General features: G+C 37.8%; 1 protein-coding gene across 3 annotated transcripts in view; it reads left to right on the top strand.

The window, feature by feature from the left end:
* Positions 1-26,507, top strand: part of RASGRF2 (Ras protein specific guanine nucleotide releasing factor 2) — a 337,564-nt gene that overhangs the window by 143,558 nt on the left and 167,499 nt on the right. For all 3 annotated transcript variants that reach the window (XM_044662962.1, XM_044662957.1, XM_044662951.1), the window contains exons 8-12: positions 11,359-11,468; positions 12,435-12,553; positions 23,670-23,830; positions 24,861-24,927; positions 25,576-25,712. In XM_044662962.1, the coding sequence (XP_044518897.1) occupies positions 11,359-11,468; positions 12,435-12,553; positions 23,670-23,830; positions 24,861-24,927; positions 25,576-25,712 (594 nt within the window). The remainder of the gene's footprint in view (positions 1-11,358; positions 11,469-12,434; positions 12,554-23,669; positions 23,831-24,860; positions 24,928-25,575; positions 25,713-26,507) is intronic.

The following is a 26,507-nucleotide window of genomic DNA, read 5'->3' as shown; positions in this document are numbered from 1 at the left end:
GAAAGGAATTTATATATATATATATATATATATATATATGAACACCCACCCATGCCCACATATCAGTTATTTAAAATGAAGTACACCTAACTAGAGAAATAGACTGCAGAGGTTGCTTTAGCCTTTGGGAGAGTCCTTTGTATTCTTATTTGCCTTTTTCTGAGAGGACCTGATTTTCCCTCTGTTATCTTTGGCATGGTAATGTGGGATCTGGGAAAAGCAGTACAAAGTTACCTTAGCAGCCAGAGCTCAGATGACCCCTGAATAGTCCCCATGACTCCTCAGCAGTGGATAGTGACTATTAACCTTGTGTCCTTAAGGTCCAGTGTTCACTGGCCCTAGCTGCACATGAAGGATTTGTTTCTTCCAAGCACAGTGACCTCAAGCACTAACGCCCATTATAATTCCTGCCCCTGTGTCTAGAACTTTACTCTCAGAGTCTCTACTGTATCCTGAGAAGGCTGAAATGTGATTTGAATTTCCTGGTCTCTGATGAGTGTTGTTGACCCTGTTCTTTTGGAAGGACAATGAGCTTTCCCATTGTGGTATCTGTGGCAGCTTTGGGCTGGGCCCAGAAGTTATCATGTGGCAAACTAATTTCATGAATTGTCTATGCTATGGTAAAAGCAATATTGACTGTTTCATCATCTCTAACAAGCAGCCATCTCCTATATTGCCTAATGGTTTTGCAGCCTCAGAAAGAAACAATGCTTTGGCTCCTGATTTTTTTCCATTAAAGCATAAAGTTTCAATCTTTGTTGGAACCTTGGAAAAGATTAGAGCCCAGCTTCCTACCCCAGAGACTGTGTGCACTGGAAAATCAAATGGATGCATATGAAAACCACTTCAGTGCTGTGAAACTTTGTTATAACTGTGGCTTTCCTTCTCTTTTTCTAATACTGAATTTTAAAAACTTGGTCATTGATGGAAAACTTCAGAAACAATTTTCTTAGGGCTTAGAGTAAAACAAACTTTAAACTCAAAACATTGCCTACATTTATCAAATGTGGTAACTGTAAGTCTTACCTCACTGGGGTCATACCTAATAGTAAGGAGCAACAACCCACATTTGGATATAAATGGCGTGCCCCAAAACTTTTAGGATGTTATGTATTGTAAACCCAAAAACTTAACCTTGAAGAAATATCAATGTTTAAGAAACCCAATTTATTTCTATTGAATTTTATTAGAATTTTCCCAAACAATCCTTATAGTTAGTGTTAGGATGTCCTAATAGACAAAACTCTGGGTGTTTATCTAATAATTTTTCATTTTCATTAACATGAGATTCCATTTGGGCCTTTAACAATTAGATTTAGGTAATAATAAAACCCCTTTGTCTATACCAATCTCTCTAAGTAACGTGAATGTACAAAGGCAGAATTCTGAGAGATGAATGAAACACCTTCTAATTGGACCTAATTATCCTCCCTACTGGCTATAGCTGTATTTAACAAATACCAGAGAAATCAATCTCTTCCAGCATATTGCTCTCAGATATCTTTGTAGCATGGTAGAAACAGCCACATCTGAACCATTAGGAAATTAGCAAGAACAAATGCATTCAATGTGTTGAATTCAGGGGAGTTAAATGGAATTGATTAGACCTTACTCTTGCCCAGGAGTTTCCTCTTATTAGCAGTAAACCTAGATATTTTGACTGATCCAAAGTAATCTGCACATCCTTTCTACCCACTATAATTGTGTTATCTTTCATGAGCCAATTTGAGCCTCAGTTAAACCATCTTACATTTAACATGAGGTGTGATGAGATACCCTCTGACATTCCTTCAGAGTCTAAATTACTCTAATTATATGGCCTTGGAGGCAGGTAGAAGGTTTAATAGATAGAGACCTAGGCCTGAAGCTGGGAGGTCCTGGGTTCAAATCTGTCCTCAGACATTTCCTAGCTGTATGACCCTGGACAGATCACTTAATCTTCATTGTCTAGTTCTTACTACTCTTCTGCCTTGAAACCAATACACAGTATTGATTCTAAGATGAAAGATCAGGGATTTAAAAAAATATGATTTGACCTTTTTGGTGACCAGAATGGTTCTGAGAGGTTAGATCAACATTTTAATTTTAATTTTAATTTTTTATTTTTTTCCAAAGTTATATGATTCATATTGTTTCCCTTCCCACTCCTGGAGTTGACAAGCAATTCAGTCTGAATTACACATGTATTATCAAGCAAAACACATTTCAATATTACTCATTAGGTGTGATTGTCCAAAGCCAGAATTAGCCTTAGAACTCTAGAGCAGTTAAAATATTTTTTATTACACACTCCATCAGTGAAAAATGTTTATGTATGAATCTCAAATATGTAAATTTTCACTTATCTAAATAAGTACATATGCTGATGAATAGGCATTTATACCATAAATATTTACTCAAAATGAAGTAGAAAAAAATAGATAGTATTTGATCCTAGAATCAATAGGGAAACCCTAGAGATGGTGGAACAGGCTGTGCTTTAGGAGAATTGCTTTTGTAGCTGTGTAGACAATGGATGGAAAAGAGGAAAGATTTGAGGTCAAATAATAGTCCAGGAAAGAAGTGACAAGAACTTGAACCCTGGTGGTAGCTGGGTGAACAGAGATAGGAGAGGACTTATAAAAGAGGTGTAGATGTAAATCCAACAAAATTTGACAACTGGATATATGAGTTGATAGAAAGTTAGGAGTTGAAGATTTGTGATAACCTGTGTGGTTGGAAGATTGGTGATGCCCTTTTGGAAAAAGAATGAATTTAGGGTAAAAGATAATGTAGTGCAGTGGTTCCCAAACTTTTTTGGCCTACTGCCCCCTTTCCAGAAAAAATATTACTTATCCCCCTGGAAATTAATTTTTTAAAAATTGTAATAGCAATTAATAGGAAAGATAAATGCACCTGTGGCCATCACCGCCTTCCTGGATCACTGCAGCACCCACCAGGGGGCAGTAGCACCCACTTTGGGAATCACTGATGTAGTGACTTCTGAAGTGCAGCTCACAATCCTTTCATGCCTGCTCATCTTATGGGACTTGCTTTATCCTAATCAAAATGGAAAGAGGGGAGGCTGGGCGCTTACTCACTATTTACTGTCCTGAGTGCAGAATTGGTCCCATGCCCAACTGGGTCTGGGTCAAAGAAAAGAAGGTAGGGGACAAAATCTTTCTAGTAGCATCTGGACAGCTACTGCAGTGGGTTCCCAAGAGCCTTGAGGGGTTGACTCCTAGTTCAAAGGGAGGAAGATGTAAAACTTGTATTTAATGGAGAAATAGGGTGGTGTCGTAAGAATAAGGATAGATGTTGCTTGTGGCCACAAGAGTGGGATGCTGGCAGTGAGGGTGGAATACTTCTCACTCTTTCCCATCTCTAGGTCTGGTTCTCAATCCACTGAGCCACCTAGTGTCTCCCTTCTCACTCTCTTAATGTTTGATCATATACCACTTAGGGTCAGTCCATGAATCCACTGAGATAAGGTCTCAGACTATTTTGGACTTTAACTTCCTTATTATACTTGATATCATCATTTACCTAGAGTTTTCAGGACCAAAGGTAACTAGAGGCCTTAGTTAATAGAAAACCTCTTGGGGAATTATCAGATTCAAAGGGTTTAGTCAGTCAGTTACTAAATATTTAAGTGCCTCCATTATGTGTCAGGCATTGTGGTAAGCACTAGGGATACAAAGAAATTTAAAAGACAGTCTCTTCTCCCAAGGAGCTCAGTCCAACGGGGAGATAGTATGCAAATAGCTAAGCACAAACAAGTTTTACAGAATAAATTGGAAATTATCAATAGAGAGAAAACACTAGAATAAAGAGAGATGAGGAAAGGCTTTCTGAAGAAGGAAGGTTACCTATATGCAGACCTCAGGAATACATATATTTAAATATCACCCAGGATTCATTCTTTGGTACTTTGTTCTTTTGGTTTTGGTACCTTTTCTTTATATGGTTCTTCTTTTTTTGATATCTACCTTGGCATAAGGTCCTGGGTTCTAATCTTACCTCAGATACTTCCTAACTGTGCAATCTTGGACAAATCACTTAATCCAATTTGTCTAGCCCTTACCTCTCTTCTGCCTTGCAACCAATACTCAGTATTGATTCTAAGACATAAGGTGAAGGTTTAAAAAAAAAAAGAAAAAAATTTGGGGACACAATTATTTTATTTGTTTATAAGCCCTTATCTTCCATCTTAGAACCAATATTAGGTATTGGTTCTAAGGCAGAAGAGTGGTAAGGACTAGACAATGGAGGTTAAATGACTTGCCTGGGGTCACAAGCTAAGAAGTATTTATGGCCAGATTTGAACCCAGGATCTCACATTTCTGGACCTGACTCTCAGTCCACCGAGCCACCCAGCTGCCCCCAAGAGGACACAGTTATTGATGACATTGTAATAAAAATTCATCAAATCCGTCAGTTGTCTGTGCCCAAGAGCTTAGGCAGTTCACTGACTGGCCTAGAACACAACTTATCTGGGGACATTCACGACACAAATGGAACACTTAAGGAAAACCACCTAGAAGCAACAGGCCCCCATAGTTATACTGCTCCACCACAAAGAAGTTTCATCTGACTCACTCTCCTTCCCTCCTTGCTAGTGCATCAGGCATCCAGTAGCAGTCGGAAGGGCCAGTAGAACAAAATAACCAAAAAATTTTACTTCCTTCTGTTTTATCTGCTGCTGTAGACAAACTCAGAGCAGATGATAGACTGAAATCTCTCTCAGAACTATTGATCACAACTACTGCTTTGCAGACTTCAGATCCTAGCTCATAGATTTGGATCTGGAAGGGACCTTAAGGAGTCATCCAGTCCAAGCCTCCCAATTTATAAATGAGAATTCTGCAGCCTAGACAGGTTATAGTGCTTAGCCAAGGTCATTCTGCTCTCAGAACATTGCTGAGCTCTAATACTTAATGTGGTAGCAGCCCTCTATCAGTGTCCGAGGATTATTGTAAGGTTCAAATGAGATGAAATACATCTGATACGTAATGCCTTGTAAGAAGCACTGTATCAATGTGGGATATTACTGTAAACAGTCCCTTTTCATTCCCAAACCAGTTCATAGGCAGGGTCCAAGATCATTTGGAGATGGTATTTTTGGTGCCAGCCTTGGCGTCATCAGATACTGCATGTTTGGCCAGTTCCCCAGATAGTCACAAATGTAAAACTATCTTTACATCCCAGGATGATGGAGTAGCCCAAGTATTGGAGTTGGACTGCCTCCTTTGCTAGATGATCAAATGTGTCTACCATCAAATTCATGATGCTCTTGGCTTTGTAAGAGATACCATCATCCAGGTGCATCTGTTTCAACATCTTGTATGTATATATGTACATACACAAAAATACACACACACACACACACACACACACACACACACACAGAGACCAAGTCTCCCTTGGAGAGGTCTTTCTGCTTGGACAGTCCCTGAGGCTTAGCTCCAGGCTTCTAGGTGATAGTGGCTACTGTAGCTGTCCAGCCTCAGCACTCATTTTTTGAGGCAGCAAATTCATGTGATACATCTTATATTACTGATACATGTGAGCTAAATGTGAACCAGATGATGAAAGAACTCCAAATTATGTCATATGAAGATGAGATGAAGATCCTGGGGAATATTTAATCTGGAGAGGTGGAGAATGATCAGTTTCCAAACGTTTAGGTGTCTATCATGAGGAAGAGGGATCAGACTTGTCTGTTTTAGTGCCAGAGGACAGAACTAGGAACCACAGATAGGATTTGTAGGGGGAATCTAAGAGTTAGCTAGGTGGTACAGTGCATAGAGCGCTGGATGTAGTCAGGAAGGTACCTTCTTCCTGAGTTCAAATATGACCTCAGACACTTACTAGCTGGGCAATCCTGGCTATCACTTCACCCTGTTTGCCTTCATTTTCTTATCTCTAAAGTGACTGGAGAAGAAAATGGCAGACCACTCTAGTGTCTTTTCCAAGAAAACCCCAAATGGGGTCATGAAGAGTAGGACATGGCTGAAATGACTGAAAAACAGCAATAATCTAAGAGTTGCAATGGACCCCAGTGATCCTTAGGCTAATCCAACCCAAAGAGTCTTCTCCTAGACCAAAAAGTGGTCATCTAATCTCTGAAGACCCTCAGTGAGAGAAATTATGGAGTACACCAGGGTTTGCAAAACACTTTAATAACATTTTCCCATTTGATTTTTACTCAGACTCCAGGAGGTAAGTACTACCTATTATTGAGAATAACAAAATACTACTCTTGCTTGGTCCTGAAGAAGTTGAGGCTCAGCATCTGTACTCATACATTAACTAACTGGCAAAGGCAAGATTTAAAACCGAGGTCTTTATGTCTCCCAGTCTAATACCCTTTCGACTTTGTAACTCAACCTTTTAGTTAGAATTATCCAGAGTTGTCGGCAGCTGAGTGGCTCAGTGGATTGAGAGCCAGGCCTAAAGACTGGAGGTCCTAGGTTCAAATCCAACCTCGGACACTTCCAGCTGTGTGACCTTGGGCAAGTCACTTGACCCCTACTGCCCACCCTTACCACTCCTGGGCCAAGGACGGTCCCTAGCCTGGATGAAAAAGGAGGAGGGTTGGGCGTGGGGCTAGCAACCCCACCCTGTAAAAACTACATCTGCTAAAGAAACTGCAACCTAAAAGTAGGGGCAGCTGGGCTAGCTCAGTGGATTGAGAGCCAGGCCGAGAGACGAAAGGTCCTAAGTTCAAGTCCTGGCTCAGACACTTCCCAGCTGGGTGACCCTGAGCGACTGTGTGTCCCATTGCCTACTGGTTGTGGCCCTATGCTCCTAGAATGGAGTTCCAGGATAAAAAAAAAAAAATCCAGAGTTGTCAGGAGCAGCTGGGTAGCTCAGTGGATTGAGAGTCAGGCCCAGAGTTGGGAGGTCCTGGGTTCAAATTTGGCCTCGGACACTTCCTATCCCTTACTACTACTCTTCTGCCTTGGAACCAACCCATAGTATTGATTCTAAGGTGGAAGGTAACGGTTTAAAAAATAAAGAATTATTCAGAGATGGAATGAGTTGTTTGGGGGGTGGAAAAGTATTCCTAAAGTTTTTAGGCAAAGTCAGAATAATCACTTAAAAGGGATTTTGTAAAATGGAACCACGTACTAGGTGTTTGGACTAAACAACTGCTAAGGTCCCCTCCAACTCTGAAATTATGTGGATTTTATGATTTTGTTGTCTGAGAGAAAAAATAATTAGGAGAGAAAATAGATTGACAGGGTTTTTTGTTTTCCTTATACATCTCCCTTCATGTCCTATGAAGCCTAACAAATTTAAAATATTGAAAAATACCATTTGATATGATGGAAAATTTCCCTTATTTATATCATGCTACCTTTGCTTCCCTCTTTTTATCCTTTTGCTACTTTTGAAGAGTAGTAGAGAGAAAAGAAAACTATTTCTTTAGAGAGAACTCTGTGTACTTTCCATTAATACTCACGCTTTGTGCTTCTCTCCTTATTTACTGTGGAAGAACAGCCTTGCTGGAATGAAATGAGTACTGGCATATATTCTGCAGATGAAAGATGTCTTGAACCCCTCATTAATTTTTTTCACATTATAACATGTGCTTTTGCCATTCACAACCCCTCACCACACACACACACACACACACACACACACACACACACACACATTTTTTAACTCCTTGAGTATGGATGATGGCATAAGGGATGAGAGAGAGGGATAGGATGTTCTTAACATCTATTAGCTTTTTTTCTATGTAGAAGAGTTAATGACCAATGGGGAAGCATTCTCTAGCGTTCTCTCCCTCTTGAGCCTAAACGAAGTAAGGCCATCACTATTCTTTTATCTAGTGTTTATTGATCTGTGAAGGAATGAAAGCAAATGCAGTTGACTGTGGGCATGATGTAGTGTACAATAATACTAGATTTGAAGTCAGAGGCTTTAGTTCAGAATCTAGCTCTGCTACTTCCTACTTGTGTGCCTTTGGGGAAGTCACTTTCTTTTTTTAAAACCTTTACATTCTCAGAGTCACATAGCTAGGAAGTTTCTGAGGCTGGACTTGAAACCAGCTCCTCCTGACTCTATTTACTGTGCCACTTTGCTGCACACACTTGCCTTTTCTAAGTCTCAGTCCTATATCTGTGATCTTAGGATGATGTGAGACCTTCACCTGAATTACCATACCATCAAAATTTTTGACAGAAAAAAATTCATAAAGAAAATGATCTAGTCAGCTGTATCATTTAAAAAAAATTACAAATGACTGAAATTTGGCAAAAAAGGATATAGCTAGGTGGTGCAGTGGATAGAGTACCAACCCTGGAGTTAGAAAGACTCCTCTTCATGAATTAAAATCTGGCCTCAAGATACTAGTTTTGTGACCTTGGACAAGTCACTCAACTCTGTTGACCTCAGTTTCTTCATCTGTAAAATGAGCTGGAGAAGGAAATGGCAAACCACTCCAGTATATTTGCCAAGAAAACCCCAAATGGGGTCAGGAAGAGTCAAACATCTTAAAAACAACTCAGCAACAAAATATGGCTAAAACTTTTTCAGATGGTTGTGCACAACCTTTTAGTAGTTTGGATGTTTAAAAGGTATTTGAAGTATAATCATTCTTCAGTGAGCATTTTCAGGGGATACTGAAATCTCCTTTTAGATAATCAGCCAAGAAAACAAACCTTGGAAGGGCAGTAAAAGGACAGCTGTTTTGGTCCACCATAATTAAAAGCTGAACTGTAATTGATTCAGATGTATTCCTTAGCTTGTCTGAATCCATTTGGAATAAATTCTAATACGGGGGCTGTTGATCTAGATTGGAATTTATCCAGGACCTATCCTTGTCCTCTAGCACTCTCCTGCTATGATGGCCTTTTTGCAGTCTTTGTTGCTTATTAATATTTCCACTGGAGAGTTAGAAAGGCGAAGAAGGTGAAATTTCTGTCCATCAATTGGGATCCTAGAGAGCAGCTGTATAATAAAAGGCTTAATTAATGGAGTAGGATGTTGATGTATTGGCTAAAATTAGGTTTGTAGATTAATAGAACATTTGAGTTCATGTAGCCTATACCCATTCCCCTTTTCCATGGCTAATTGGCATTTATCTGCATCTTTGTTTTTCACAGAGGCATTTCAAACTTACTGGAGAAATTTTGATTATGAGCTCATACAGCCCAAAGGGCAGAGCCTCTGCTGCCAAGGGGATACACTCCATTATTCAGAATAATCAAGTGTGTTGTGGTTAGTTTACCTTGCTGCTTAGAGCACCCTGTTAATGAGGACAAGGTCATGGATTCATTTCCTTGTGATATTCAGTTTTGGGTTTTTTTTTTTTTTTTGCTCTGTTCCATAGCCACAGACTAAGTTGGGCCAGCCATAAATACATGAGAGACTATGGATGGTCAGCATAAATATTTCACTGTGGCTTTGGGCAGAAAGCTATTACCATATGTTAGCAATGATAGGTTAGTCACCTGGTCTCAAGAGGAAGGCAGCACATTCTTATTTCTTGCTTTTTGTTCCTTTCCCTAACATCATTAAAAGTGTCCAGCCTCAAGCTCTGCTGGGTGTCCTGTGAGGGTGCTATTTTCCCTCAGAGACTCTTGGGGACTCTGAAATTGTGAATCATCTGTTGTCCACATGAGGCAACAGCTGGTAAAACAGAGTGATAGGTGAAAAGATTTGGGATAAAGTTACACCCTTCTTTGTATGTTTTATCCCTTAGTTAATTGCTTATTCTTAGATCTTACATGCTGAGGATATTATCCTCGAACAAGTCCTTATCCTGGCACAAAACTGGAGGAGATACTCTTTCTCCCACTTTCTGTCTTTTCCCTAATCATCTGCAGAGAAGGTCCTAAAGGTATAGGCATGAAAGAAAATTGTATCCACAACTTCCCCCTTTTCTTTACACACTTTGTTTTGATCCACAGTAAGTATGAATGTGTGAGACCATTATCAATGAGCTCAACTGTTCTGGATAATGTAATTTTGAGAGAGGTCCTATAGAGTTCACTTTGGACTTGAAGTCAAGAAAGAGCTGCCTTCACTTAGTACCTTTAGTAACTGTATGGGCAAGTCACTAAACTTTTTTAATGATTTTTAATTTTTTTAATATTTTATTTTAAAAATATTTATTTATTAGCAACTACATGTTATAAAAAATTTCCACGCACATTTTCCCAAGTTATATGATCGAACTTATCTCCCTCTCTCCCTTCCTTTTCTCCTTCTGGTGCTGGCAGGTGATTCAATCTGTATTATACATGTATTATCATGCAAAACATTTCCATTTGTTGTTCATTTTTGCAAATGAATAATCTTATGAAACCGAAACCCCAACACATAAACCCAAATAAACAAGTGAAAAACCATGCTTTGAACTGCATTCTGACTGACAGTTCTTTCTCTGGAGGTGAATAGTAGTCTTAGTCTTAAGTCCCTTAGAACTGTTCCGGATCATTTTACTGCTCAGAGTAGCTAAGTCTGTCACAGTAGGTCATTCCACAGTGTTGCTGTTACTGTGTACAATATTCTCCTGGTTCTGCTTATTTCACTCTGCATCAGTTCACAGGTCGTTCCAGCTTTTTTTCTGAAATCATCTTGTTCATAATTCCTTATAGCACAATAATATTCCATCTCCAACATATACCACAATTTGTTCAGCCCTTCCCTAGTTGATGGACACAAGTCACTTAACTTCTATAAGCTTCAGTTTCTTCATCTGTAAAATGGGAATTATGACATCTGTATTATCTATCTCACGGGGCTGTTTTGAATGAGTAAAATACTATGCTTTGGTTAATATAACTTATTAAGTTGAAAAAGCTCATCTACTTAAAAAGTTAAAAACAAGGACATGCTTCAGTTCAAGGATACTCTTTTACACTGAGGACTAGGCAAGGTATGTGGAGTCATCGGGGTATCATCGGGTTAGACTGGAGGCCTTTTCTCAAGAACCAGCTGTAACTCAGTTGCCAATGCTATTTATTTTGTAGGCAGGCAAATCTGCCTAAAGTAACAGCCTATTAATATTGCCATGATTTAATGATAATCATATCATTTTCACTGGAAAACATTTTTGAGAGCCCTTCTTTTCCTGTTCAAAGAAATACTTAAAAAGAAGCTACCAATTATTCCATCTCCCAAACTGCTTTTTTTTATTTAAGATTGGCTTTCTGGATATCTTTTGTGAAATGCTAAGAATGCAAGGATTGAAGTACTGTGATTTTTTTTATCATGTTTTCTTCTTTTTTTTTTAAGACATGTTTTACTATTAACTACAGAGACTTGACAAGGGACTGAATTCTGAACTATAGAAAATGAAATGTCCTGTCATTTTCTTCCTCCTAACTTTTGCTAATATTGATCTTTATTTGTTCGAAGATACCCCGGTATATTATAACACTCCATGAACTTCTTGCTCATACTCCTCATGAACACGTGGAAAGGAAGAGTCTGGAATTTGCAAAATCAAAACTAGAAGAACTGTCAAGGTATGCTGGAAACTTTCCCCCCTAGAGTTTGACTTGGCAAAGTAGTAAGGTAGACAATATTGTTTACATTGAAATCTTCCACATTCTAGATTTGGTGATTAATAGGGGTATATAGTGCCTTTCTATGTGGAAGCTTAATATATCCAGATATCCAGTAGCAAATTGGGAATATGATGTTGGAGATTTAAGATATTGTGTGTAACTTTCTTTGTATATTTTAGCCCTTAGTTAACTGTTCATCCCCACATCTAATTACCTATAGATATTACCAAAAGTGGTTCCCTGTCATTCGCAATGGTGGTTTTATGCAAAGAAAAAAATGGTATCAGTATTTTTCATTGCAATAAAAAAATCATGTTGTGAATTTTTGTAATTGAGGTTAGGTGCATTTCTGGGGCTGAGCTTGGAGATATTCCTATTATAGGGTAAGTAGAAAAGATAAAGCATTTATTAGATTCTTCTAACCCATCATCTGTTTTACCATATTCTCTTAGAATTCAGGGATAGAGTACTGAAATACAGCATTATTTGTGCTAAAAACCAAAACAACCCAATTAATTAGAGCACAGTTCTTCTTTTCATTTTTTCAGGAAGTTATTGACATCTATGTTGTTTTAGTGTTATGTAGTAGAAAGCTCAGTTTCTTCTGCATTCCAAGTAATGGTGCCCTCAGTGCTGCTACAGAGAATTTCCGTAAAAATAACACATCACTTCTAAGATGTGTTTGTAAAAAAGATTTTCAATGTACTTACCAATCCTCTCCCCATTTATTACTTGAAATAATTTAGCAGCCTTGTTTTGGTATTTCTAGAATTTAGAAACCCTAAAGACCAATCCACTCCTGAGTTTTTCAGGGGTTCAGAACAGGGAGCTCCTGGAACTATATATTTTTTTTCTTTCTTTACTTTGATTTACTGGTAGGAAATGCAATTTATAAAACATCTCTGCTTACATTGTGTCTAACAGGATAATGCATGATGAAGTGAGTGATACTGAGAACATACGGAAAAACCTTGCCATAGAAAGAATGATAGTGGAAGGCTGTGATATATTGTTAGATACCAGCCAGACTTTTATTCGACAAGGTAAGCCTTTGTATAGTCACGGTAGAGACAACTATAACATTATACTTGGCAGCTCGAGAAACAGGGCATTTGGGGGAACACAGAATGCCATAAAGCCGATGCTGTTCACCTAGGACAAGTAATGCGTAACCAGTTATTCCCTTTTAGCAGGTGGGTTTCGGGCGATGGCTGAGGCCACCTTTGTGCTATTTCTTTTCAGGGGCCATGAAAAACAGCAACACAATAATAGTAAAGCATGAATGGGCCAGTAAATTGCATTCTGACTGGACTATCGTCCTCAATGGACCGGATGTTATCTACAGCTCCATGGAAAACAAGCCTGTCTGGCCAATTGACGTTGCGATGTCAGGTGATGATGACATCCAAGCAAAGGCACAAGAGAAACTCGAACTGTTAAAAGCTCTCTCACAAAGCAGTGGAGAAAATGTGCGAAGTGAAAACAGCTGCCTGTTGTTCCCATTTTTCATCAGCACTTCGGGAACAGCCCCACACAATATAACTTGATTACACTCGCTAACTTTGGCTGCCAGATGAAATGACATGTCATGACTGACAGCAGCTGGACCAACTGTTGGCAGCTTTTTGGTAATGGCAAATTTAACACATGCCTCCCTGTTTGTGCTATATGTTTTGGGGGGACACCTCCTGGTCAAAGAAGCTTTGGACTCCAGAAGAGCTGAAAACCCTTGTGCCAAAGGGAATGGAGAAGAAACAATAAGCTAGTGCATATTCCTAACTGTTCTGCAATTCCTAAAAGATAAGTGCGTATGGCATCCTCAGTGGTTCTTAAAGGATGCTTTGGGGAGCTTAGATATTCTGCTATGAGTGCCCTAAGTAGCAGCATGGTCCTCTAGCACTCTTCTTGGATGGTAAATACAGCATTCATAAATTGGCAAGGGGGTGTGAGCATTGGACTAAAATCAACTCAGTGGAAGGGCTTATACCGATGGTGTGGATAATGTCATTTAAGGAAATGGGTGTAAAAATTCTTATGCCAAAATGCACTTAGTAAAAGGAATTATTCTCATTGTGTCTTTACCTTATCTAATGAGACACATCAATTACACTGTGCACATTACTGGAAGAATTTAATGCATGCCATTCTGTTTTCTGTGATTTGTTTACAAGGATACAAAACTCACATTATATTAAGAAAAAACCTGGGAATGTTCTTTGTGTAAAAATTCGCTTTCTCATCCTGATTTTATACTTCCCTAACATTCTTTGAATCACAGTGGAATATAGAGTGAGTTTAGTAAACTTAATTTTCCTTAACCTTGGAATGAGCTATTTTATCTCTTATTGGCCTTACAGTGAATTGTGGCCTTGAAAGACATGTATTTTTGACTGTTGTAATGTCTCTGTGGTCACTGGAAATATTGATGAACACAGACCTGAGGCACCCCCAAGTTGAGAAAAGGACAAAGAAGTTTCTGGAATTAATTTGTTTTTCTCAAAATCAAACCTATTATGGAAGAATTTGCATGAAAAAGTATTGTGGCTGAAAATGTTTTTTGTAAACATTTATCATATTCTTGCCACACAGATTTTCTGTCCCAGTTTGAGAAAGTTACTGTAATGAAAAATATTGGGAGTGTAAATATGTTTAACAGGTTGCCTTCTTTTCTTGGGGGAAAAACTTTTCATGAACAGCATCTCTCTTTGATTAATAGCCTTATGATGTTTATGCAATTCTGTGAGCGGCAAGTATGGCCCATCTTTGTCAGTTCTTAATACTTTTGCTTCTGTCATTACAATATTTATGGATCACAAGTGTTCTTAAAATGATTTGCCTTCCAGCAGAATTTTCTCTGTGTTCTTGTTTTGATTCTGGTGGCATGTTTAGGAATGGCTTAATAAAGGTTGCTTAAAAAAACTTAAAATGGAAAGTAGCCTGGTCAATGACAATGTGGAAATATTGGTGCCAGTTACACTGTTTTGATCCGGTCACCTTCTTGATGATCACATCTTTAAATAATTGATTTCTAAATTGAAATGAAGTTTATTTGTGGGATTTAGGAGCTAGCTAGTCCATTTCTGATGTGCTCATTCCTTGATAACTATGTACATAAACCAAAAGATTATAGAACAGTTGAGTGTGTTTAAATTCTGGAAATATGATGTATGCCAATTAAAATACAATCCATTTTTTCTATTAATTTAATATTATCATTTGCTATTTATTTTTTATTTTATCAATATTTCATCTGTTTTATAAATGTGAAAAATAACTTTAAAATAGAGAAACACCAAAAGGAAAAAGTATAGATAGATTGATAGAAATAGCGATATGCACACATGCATATACATTCCTTTTTAAAAACTCCCCTCCTTTCCCCATATCTCGTATATCCTATTAATGCCAATATACATAAGGAATATTTTAAAAGTCTACAAATCTCGGGGGCAGCTGGGTAGCTCAGTGGATTGAGAGTCAGGCCTAGAGACAGGAGGTCCTAGGTTCAAATCCAGCCTCAGCCACTTCCCAGCTGTGTGACCCTGGGCAAGTCACTTGACCCCCATTGCCCACCCTTACCACTCTTCCACCTATGAGACAATACACTGAAAGTTAAGGGTTTAAAAAAAAAAGTCTGCAAATCTTTGAAAATATTTAACTTCTATTGAATATAAGTTTATCCCTAAAAAATAAGATGCAAATGTGTATAGCTTCATGAGTATAGAAGGAATAAGTACCTAAAACAATACAGAGCATTCCAAAAAGTTTTATGGGACACTTTGCATATTGCAGGAAAAAAATAGAATGCTAGTATATAATTTAGTTTACTATTATTAGTACCCTAGCATTCAGTAAGAGTTAATACTCTTTCCAAATGATAAATGAGTATACTAGAACCTCATGATAATTTTCTGAATTGTAGATCGTTTTCAGTGTAGTGAATTCATCACCACCCTAATTCAGGCTGACCAAATGTATTGAATACAATCTACAATGAAGACAGATCAACCCATATGTTTCATGTGGCTCTTGTTATATCCTTCCAGAAAACTACCACAGGAGCTCCAACCATTGAGTAGGGTCTCTTCTCTTGTTCTCTTGTCAAAATAATATTCATTTAAGTTCGCTTTTCACTCCTAATCAGTTTTTTGTTGGCTTCATATTACATACAAAATAAATTAAAAGTTAAAAGTTCCTTAGCTTAGCAATCAGTGCCCTCCAAAACCTGACCCATCCATTCTACTCTTCCATTGGGATTTCACAATATATTCCTTCATGTACTCTCTTTTCCCTGCTAGAACCTCTCACTGTTTCTACCATACAATCAGTGCCACCTCTGTATGTCAGGTGCCATTTTCCCCAAACTTCCAGCTCATTCTGATCTCTCCCTCCTCTAGTTTCTCATAGCACTTTGTCTCTGCTTTCCATTTAATCACATTCTTTGGGGTATCATGCTTGCAGGTTGTTCAAGTCTTATTTCTGCCTCTTCCTTTAGATTATTAAGTTTCCTGATGGCAAAAGCCATGATATTTTTTTGTAGTCCCCGAAACCTAGTTCTGTATGCTTTAGACATATTAGGCACACAATTCACATTTGTTGTGCTGAATTGTTGAATTGAGCTCCAGAGTGGATTTTATATCAAGACATTTATCTTTAGAATTTCAGACTATAATGCAACACATTTCAGAGGGTCTCAATAATAGATGGTTCAATGGCTTTGACCTTCTCAGGACAATGTGGTTGTGATATTTCCAGTGGCTTGGTCATCTGAGTCAATGGAGAGCATCCGATTAAATAGAAGGCATTTAATTAAAATCTGTTAACTAGAAAGGAGTCCCTCCCTTAAACCTAGAAGCTGCTTCTAATCTTGGGTGATAGTTTCAGGACTTCATGGAACACAGAAAAATCTTCACAAAAAATTGGTCCAATTGCAGAGTTCATTGAGTAATATTGAAACCAATTGGATATATAATGTCACGTGGAATATAGGAAGCCAGGCATCTCTTGGTTCACTTCATTATGGCCCACTGAGTCCCTATCTTTGTTGGAAATGAGAAATTGAGGCTGTGCACCTAACAACTCTCAAAGTCAGCATTAGCCTGACAATAATGATCAATCATAGAATGGTCTAAAGATCTTAGAGATTTTTACACTGGAGAGAACTAAGAGAGCTGGAGCCACTTACAAAGTATGAATCTAAGTTTAACAGAGAAGGCAGGTGGTGCAGTGGATAGAATGTCAGGCCTGGAGTCAGGAAGACTCATCTTCCTGAGTTCAAATTCAGCCTCAGACAATTACCAGCTGTGTGACTCTGGGCAAGTCACTTAACCCTCTTTGCCTCAGTTTCCTCATCTGACAAATGAGTTGGAGAAGAAAATGACAAGCCACTCTAGTATTTTTGCCAAGAAAACCTCAAGTGGGGTCATGAAGAATTGGAAATAACTGAATAACAGCAAAGTTAAACAGATGAGGCCAATCACTGAGATGGTTAAAATTCCTTTGAGTCAGAGAACTCACTCACAGATATTTGTCAGTCACTTGAACTCTCTCAATCTTCTACCCCTGCACAAATGGGGACTGTTTTACTCAGCTAGAATCAATATGGGGTCAAACATCTGGATTAAAAATGAGATTCACATAGAAGCTGGTGTTTCCAAATGTGGTTTACTTGGATTTTGCTGACAAATCACCCAGTGTCATCGCTTAATTTTTCTCTTTTCATTCAGATATTTGGAATTTTTTAGTCAAAGCCAAAATAACCCAGTGGTTTGAATGGTTTCTTAGTTGGATACAATCTGAGCAGTCAGATAACCATTTGCCCCCAAAATTCATTTTTCAAGGAAGTATTTATTTTCAAATTGAAACAAAAGACTGCAAAAATAGATACATAAACTAACCATTTACTCAGCAGTTTCTTTTAAAAATCCCTTAATATACTGTTTTGAACCACCTTTGATATCACCTCTGTGGATTCTTCCTGTACTGAAGGAGATCAGATCCCTGCCACATTTCCTGAGTTGCTGTGGTCAGAAAAATCCCTAAGGGAATTAATTTATACCTTTCGTCTTAGTTTTTAGAGAACCTACAGTCTCTATTTTAACATGGTTTGTGCAGGTAGGTGGCACAGTGACCAGAACACCATACCTGAAGTCAGAAGTCTTGAGTTCAAATCCAGCCTCTAACACTTACTAGTTTTATGACCCTGAGCATAGGGTCTGTCTGCCTCAATTTCCTTATTTGTAGAATCAATGGGGATAATAATAGCATTTACCTCCCAGGGTTGTTGTGAGATCAAAGGAGATAATAATTATAAATTGTTTTAACACTGGGCCCAGCACATAGTAAGTAACAATGTAAAGTAATAGTGCATAATATTAATAATAAACATTATGAATGATAATAATAAAGTAAAGTAATGATAATAATAGCAACTAAATTTACATAGGACTTAACTATATAAATTTAGTTGCTATTATTATAATTATTACTATAATAAATATTATCATATGTATATATTATTATTATCCATATATAAGACTTACTATATAAATTTAGTTGCTATTATTATCATTATTATTATTTGTCAAGTGTCTTTGTAAATCTAAAAGTGATACATAAATTCTAGCTTTTCTTATAACAAGGAATACAATAATTATTTTAACTCTATTTTGGAGAAAAGAAGAAAACCAAAGCAGAAGTAGACTGCTACTTTGGGTATATGGGATAAATAATGATAATGAATGACAGAGAGAAGGCAGAAATGCTCAGTTTTTAATTTTATTCCCTTTTCTCTGCCACGTTCGTTTTGTTCTGAAAAAGACCAAAAAACAGCTAATAGGGTCCAAGCCAAGTAAGTAGAGCTAGTAAGAGGTTACTTAGCTGACCTGGGTGAATTCAGGCCACCAGTTCAAAGAAGTTACATCATAGAGTAATGAAAAATTGCCAAAAGCTGATTTTTGCAAGTGATTTCTGAAGCATTGTGGAGAACACACAGTTGGAGTAGGGCCAACATAGCTGTGATCATTTTTTTTAAAGACAGATACCAATGGTGTCTACAAACTATCAGCCAATAAGCTTGATTGTGATTCCTGGCAAAATTCTGGAATGTGTTATGAAAGGCATGGTGAGTGATAATCTAGAAAAGGAAGCCAGAATGCCAGAGAGCCAGCATGACTTCATTGAAAGCAAGCTATGCCAGTCCAACACCATTTTTTACCCTTTTGAATAGAATTACTAGGTTAGTAGATGCTCATACAGTTTACCCAAATTTTTAGGAAAATATTGGATAAAGTCTCTTATGTTAATTTTATGGACAAGATACAGTGACATGGGCTAGATGATAGTAATAGTTGACTGACTGGACCCAAAGTGTAGTAATTATTGGTTTGAGGTCAACTTGAAAGGTTGGCATTAGTAGAATGTGCTTAGGTGTCTTTATTGTGTCCTGAGACATTATTATCAACATCTTGAAAGAAGGAAAGGAATAAGCATTTATTAAACACACATCATGTATCAGGCACTGTGCAAAAAGTGCTCTACAAATATTACAGAATTTTATGCTTACAATAACCTGAGACATGGGTGCTATTATTAGCCCCATTTTATAACTAGGGAAACTGAGGCAAATGGGGTTAAATGACTTTCCCTGGATCACAGATCTAGAAAGTGTCTCAGGCCAAATTCGAACCTAGGTCTTCCTGACTCCAGGCCCAGTGATTTATCCACTCTGCCACCCAGCTGCCCCAGAAGACACTGATGACAAAGAGCCTGGAGGAATAAAAACATAATGGAAAATCAAGTCACAGTCTATGTAAAATCCTAATTAGATTCCCTTCTTTCTATCTATATCCTCTCCAATCCATCCTCTACATAACCACCAAAACAGTTTCTTTTAAACCTTTGCCTTCTGTCTTAGAATCATTATTAAATATTGGTTTCAAGGCAGAAGAGCTGTAAGGTCTAGGCAATTGGGGTTAAGTGATTTGCCCAGAGTCACACAGCTAGAAAGGGTCTGAGGCCAGTTTTGAACCCAGGACCTTTGATCTCCAGGCCTGGCCCTCTCTCCACTGAGCCCCTCACCAAAGCAATCTTTCTAAAATACATTGGATTCTCTCTCTCTCTCTCTCTCTCTCTCTCTCTCTCTCTCTCTCTCTCTCCTCTCTCAAAAATCTGATTTCCTGTTGCCCTTGGGAAAAATCCAAACTGTTCTGTTAGCATCTAAACCGCTTTTCAGTTGGCCTCAAGCCTGTTTTTTTTTTTTTGGACTAACTTATTATGATTTCCACTAACATATCTTATGTTCCAGCCATATTGGTTCTCTTGCTGTACCTATGCCCAAATTGTTGCCAATACATTTCTCACCTCAGCCTGTTAGAATCCTTAGCTTCCTTTCAGTCTTAGATCAGTTGGCACATTCTACAGGAAAACTTTCTCTTTTTCTCCCATAAAATTACCTTTTTTTTTAAAAATCTTACCTTCCATCTTAGAATCAATATGGTGTATTGGTTCTAAGCTAGAGTTGTAAGGACTAGGCAATGGAAGTTAAGTGACTTGCTCTGGGTAGCTCACCTAGGACGTGTCTGAGGCCAGATTTGAACCCAAGACTTACCATCTCCAGAGCTAGGTCTCTATCCACTGAGTCACCTAGCTGCCCCTTAAGATCAAATTTTCATATTTTGTACCACATTATTCTATTGTATCTCACATAGAGTATAAGGTCTTTGAAGGCAGGGACTGGTTGTTTTTTCTTGTGTTTCTATCACAGCTTAAATAAATGATTATTATATTGAATTAGGTTGTTGGGTTGAATCTAATAAGATGAAATTTAATAAGAATAAATGAAAGCTTACACTTGGGTTCAAAAAATCAATTTCTCAAGTACAAGATGAGAAAAGTCAGATAATGTATCTGTTTGTCTGAAAACAAAAATAATTAACATTTATCCAGTCCTTTAAGGTTTGCAAAGCACATTATATACATTGTCTTATTTGAGGCTGAAGATTTTGGGAGAGTATGAGCTCAGGATGAGACAACAATGTGGAATAGCAATTGAAAAAGCTAATGCAACTTTAAATGCACTGAGAGAGAAAGAGTCCAGATGAAGGAAGTGATGCTTCCAAGTGACATGTACCATTGAAGATGTGGTCTATATCATTCTATATCTACAATACCAATTTAAGTCTGATCACCACATCTTAGGAAGGAAATTGATCAACTGAAGATGAGGGGATCCAGGATGATAAAAAAAACCTCATCAAGTTTATGTTATGTAAAAGACTGGTCAGAGGAAATGGATATATTTAATCAACCAAAGACCTAGAAGGGACCAAATAGCTATCTTCAGATACTAATAGGACTATTATGTGGAAGATGGATGAATTAAACTTGAACAGCTTGGCCCTGTAAGTACCAAATTATTAGCAGTTACTTGTTGTTTAATCATTTTCAGTCATGTCTGACTCTTCGTGACCCCATTTGGTGTTTTCCTGGCAAAGATGCTGGAGTGGTTTGCCATTTCCTTCTCCAAATTTCTCCAGTTTATTTATAGATGAGAAAACCGAGGCAAATAGGGTTAAATTACATGCGTAGGGTCGTACAGCTAAGAATTGACTAAGGACATATTTGAACTCAGGAAGAAGAGTCTTCCTGATTTCAGACCCTACATTCTATCTACTCTACCTTCTGGTTCTGCCCATAACTTGTCTAGCTGTTTCTCAATTGATAGGCATCCAGCTCATTGTGACCCTATTTGAGGTTTTCTTTGCAGAGATACTGGAGTCATTTGTCATTTCCTTCTACTCCTCATTTGACAGATAAGGAAATTGAGGCAGACAGGTTTAGGTGACTTGCCCAGGGTCACATAGCAAGTAAGTGTCTGAGACCAAATTTGAACTTGTCTCTTCCTGATTCCAAACCAGCATTCTATCCACTAGCTGCCCCAGGGCAAAGTTATAGTGAGAGAAATTTAGATTTGATATAAGGAAAAAATTCCCATTGATTTAGAGCTTTCAACAATGGAATTAGTTGATTTGGATAAAACAGTGAGTCTTCTCACTTAATTTCTTCCAATTAGGGCTGGATGACCATTTATTTTATATGTTGTATAATATATTCTTCAGGACTGGAGGACTACTGAAATTACTTGAATAGTCTCACATGTCTTGCTGTGCCCTTCACTTTTCTGTCAGGTGGTCTCTTGATCTTTTAAAATTAAACATCATCCAAATTAACTTAGCATTACCATCCTATTTTCTTTCTTCAGTCCAGTTTCAGGCTCTTTTTTGAGTACTCTGCTATTTCCTATGATTCCCATGAGCTAGATTCTATTGGGCCTTTCCTTTTGGGGGACTTGCTCTCCTTAGCTAGTCTATTACCTAATTCTACTTTTAATACTTTTCTTACCCAACAACAAAATCCAGGCATCCTTGTATTTGATCCAGAATTACCTCCTTGTTGGCCACATTGACTCCAGGTTTTCTCCCCTCTAGTTAAACTATGGCTTTGATTCATTTAATCTCTCACCTACAACTTTGACCATTGGTCTTCATCTTTATTCTCATCTCCATTTCCTTTTATTTTCCTTTTCAACTTCAGATTAGTCATTCTAACTTTCAAGGCCCTCCACCAGTCTGCTTCTACCCACATTGCCCCTCTCACTTCACTCTACTCACTGCCCACTCTCTTCACTTCAGTCAAACCTCCTGGGCCCTTTTGTTCCGTTCTCCCACTCCCACATCCACCTCCAAAACCCTTTCCCTGCTGTTGCTTATGCCTGGAATATCCTCCCACTTCATCTGTCAAGCAGCCTCCTTTCCTTCTTTCAAACCCACCCACAGTCTCATGTATTTTTCTAGGACACCCACCCCCTAACCATCCTAAATGGATTGGGGGTGGAGTAGGAGGAGGGATGAGATTTAGAGATAGGAATTTCGGGGCCCTATTATTCTCCACAATCCATATATTGCTTTTAGAAAAAAAAGAAATCATGGGTCTTGATATTAACACAAAAGTTTTCTGGGAACAGAGAATATGGTTTCAGTGCTTTATATATGTAGGCATTTTTAATGGCAAAAACAATCAATAAAGAAGGAAATTATCACAAGAGCTCTCCCAATGGAGAATTTTCATTTAGGGTAGGTCACGAATTAAACAATCATTTTACAAAACTATCAGGTCATGTAGAAGATTTCATAAATCAAAGCAACAGGAGGTATACAGATTCTTCAAAATTACTGTTCTGTTTAGCTTTGAATTAAAATGTAGACTTTTCATTATTTGCTGTCAAGGACAAAGGAGTCTGGAAATAGTGAAAAGTATTCCAAGTGTTGCATCAACTTTCTTGACTAGAGTCTCACTTTGGCACAAAGGTACTTTTGTTTGGGAGAAAGTTTCCTAGTGAAACTGATAATTTCTAGGTTTTTGGAAATAGTACAAAAAATGACATTTTCAGTTTAGGTTCTAGAAAGAAGGATTTTTATCACACCTCTTACACTGTATTTTAAATGTAACCAGGAAAAGCAGATTTAAAGTCCTTTAGAAGAATTACTTCATTGGACTTTGGACTCTGTGTGTATGTGCACACACACATATACCCAAATAATGTAACACAATATATTTTTAAGATGCTCAAGAAATGCACCATTTGTCTTTTTTAAAACAAAAATGAATTCTTGTTAATGTTTTTGGTAATCCATCCTAAGTATATGAAATACATTAGTGAAAAAAAAAACTCTTTTCCACTTTCCCCTCTATTATTAGACCTATAACTGTAAACACATCAACATCAGAACCCCTTAAATTACAAGAGACAGAAATGTTTGGATACCTACTACCATTTGATTCTAATCCAAAATCTCAAATTCAGAGATTCTTTGGATTAATACATAATGAATTACATTTAAATGATTTAACATAAACATTTAAAAAAACCTGTGATCTGGTGGCATTCAAAACTAATAGGATTTATTTTTCATCCGTTATACTTTGAAGGAATTTACTTCTTCAGATTTCCTTGACATTAGAGTTAAAAAGATAAATCTTTTGTGTTTTGATGGTGAAATAGGCCCTGGTGTATCTTGCCATTGAAAGAAGCTTCAATTTAGTAAACAGAATTCAGAATTCTAATTGCTGTGTATTCTTCTTCACTTTTGTAATCACCAGGTTCTCTCATTCAAGTCCCTTCAGTTGAGAGGGGGAAACTTAGTAAAGTTCGCCTGGGCTCATTGTCTTTGAAAAAAGAAGGAGAAAGACAATGCTTCTTATTTACCAAACACTTTTTAATTTGTACAAGAAGTTCAGGAGGAAAACTGCACCTGCTGAAGGTATTGTTTTTACTTCATATACAATCTACACTCCTACAAGAATTTGAATTTTTTTTAAATGATGAAATGACTTTCCAGTATTCGGTATTACTTCAGCAAGAGTTCTCACTACAGCAGAAGTAGTGAGATAATGATTACCAGCAATAAATTCCACCTTTTTGTTACTTGGATCCAGAGTAATGGAAATTCATTTTAAAGTATTTTTGCTAGAAAGATGTAGGATTAAACTTATGGACTAGACACCAAAAATTATTATTAGATAATGGTTACTTAGCTATAAGAAAACTTTCCCGGGTCCCTGGAGGGCCATCTAGTTTAGTGAGGCAAAAATTTGCTAAGTGGTAAATTAATGTGTGCCTCACATTATCTCTGCAAACAAGGGGGAAAAATCCCAAGCAAAATAAGCATGATTTTTCCATTCCTTGGACTATTCCCCATTGGTGAGTTATGTCTTCTTAGAAGCTGCTACCAGGGTACCTCGAGTGCACTGAAGCATAATTTACAAAAATTTTCCCAGGAGTTTGTGTGTGAGGGAAGTGTGACATAGCCAATAAAGAAGCATCTCTTAGTCAGGAAGGCTTGGGTCCAAATCCAGCCTTCATGCATACTGTTTCTGTGACCCTGGGCAAATTACATCACCTCTCAGCCCCTAAGGAAACTGTCCAAGACTGAATTGCAGACCATGCAAAGGTTGAGGATGTTTGTGGGGCTGAAGAATAGGGTAAGGAGTGTTTCCTATACCAGTGAAAACATGAGGTCATTTCCTCCCCTCTCACCCCCAACCCCCAAATTTGTGTACAATTTTGGGAGGAAGGAGAAGTCGAGTAGATGGGGAAAGGAAAGGGAAAGAAAAGATTTCTCCTAGACCAGTATTGTTAAAAAAAACAAAACAAAACAAAACTCCAACAACATGTTGATTATGGCATAGATTGAAAGTATATTGAGACGTTTTGAAATAATAGTTTTGAAATCATACAAAGCTTTCTAACTCTTCTAAACTCTGTTGCTAAGAAGTGATTTGTTTCCACAGACAGGTGGTGTTCTCTCTCTCATAGAGTGCACCTTGATTGAGGAGCCCGATGCAAGCGAAGATGATTGTAAGTCACAGTCTGCTGCATGTAATGAGTTTCAGCTCAAGCTAGAGACTTTTAAAATAGTGCCACTGTTTATATTCCATCATTGAAATGATAGCCATTTTATGAACTCTAAGAATGTGATGTACAAATAATAATGCCTTTTCCCCTCTCCCTGAAGACACTTAGCTTGAAAAAGTGAAAGAGATAAAATAGTCTTTTTCCCCATCTCTATTATATGAAAGTATTATTTAACTGCATAATTTGCACATCTTTTAGAACTATCTTTGAGTTCACAGAATACTATATTTTTCTTCTGTGGTGAATTGGGCCATTTTTTTGACAGCTGGCAGAGAGGAAAGAGAAATTGAATTGGCATTTAATAATTCTGTGCCATTTTGGGTATCAGAAAACACTGGACCAGGAGACCTGGAAAATGGGCCATGCCCCTCACCTGGTTTGTAACCTTGAGTAATTCATTTATCCTCCCTGGACCTCAGATTCTTTATCTGCTTAATGAGATCAGTCATTCTTACCCTGTATCAGAGAAATTTGGTGAAAATAAAAAAATCACAAATGCAAAAACACATTCATCTTTTTAAAAAGGGCTATACAGGAATGGGAATCGTTATGGTTTCTATACCTACTAACATGGTTCTTCTCTGTATTAAGCAAAAGGTTCTGGGCAAGTGTTTGGACACCTGGATTTTAAGATTGTAGTGGAGCCCCCAGATTCTGCTCCCTTCACGGTTGTCTTGTTAGCGCCTTCTCGACAAGAAAAAGCTGCCTGGACAAGTGACATAAGTCAGGTGAGCCAGATGCTTTTCCCACATCTGCTTTTTTGTAATCTGTCTTATCACAAGACCACAGAGGAAATTTTCAGATGTTGCTTAAAAAGAAATCAAAGGGGGCAGCTGAGTGGTTCAGTGGATTGAGAGCCAGGCCCAGAGATGGGAGGTCCTGGGTTCAAATCTGACCTCAGACACTTCCTAGCTATGTGACCCTGGACAAGTCACTTAACCCCCATTGCCTAGCCCTTACCACTCTTCTGCCTTCAGGCCACAGTATTGACTCCAAGATGGAAGGTAAGGGTTTAAAAAAAAAAAAAAAACGAAATCAAAGAGGTGGGTAGGTAGCTCAATGGATTGAGAACCAGGCATAGAGATGGGAGGTCCTGGCTTCGAATGTGGCCTCAGACTCTTCCTACCAGTGTGGCTTCAGGCAAGCCAAATACGCCCCATTGCCTAGCTCTTATTGCTCTTTTGCCTTCGAACCAATGCACAGTATTGATTCTAAGATGGAAGGTAAGGATTTCTAAAAAAAGGAAATAATATATGCTTTCTCTAATTAGTTATATGGCTTTGGGCAGGACATTTAGCCCAGTCTTACCTTAGTTTACTCATCTGTAAATTGAGATGATCTTTAAGATTTCATTCCACTTATAAAATTCCCTGACCTTTGTAAACAGGGACTATTTTTTGCCTTTTTTTGTATCTATAGCCCTTGTCACAGTGCCTGAAATATAGTAGCCACCTAATAAATGTTTATTGATTTGTTCACACATCTGGATACTCATCATACCATATCATATTAATATAATGATA

This window comes from Gracilinanus agilis, chromosome 1, assembly GCF_016433145.1.
Source record: "Gracilinanus agilis isolate LMUSP501 chromosome 1, AgileGrace, whole genome shotgun sequence".
NCBI classification, from domain to species: domain Eukaryota; kingdom Metazoa; phylum Chordata; class Mammalia; order Didelphimorphia; family Didelphidae; genus Gracilinanus; species Gracilinanus agilis.
The sequence above is the reverse complement of the archived record's forward strand: the minus strand, read 5'-3'. Positions and strand labels throughout refer to the sequence as shown.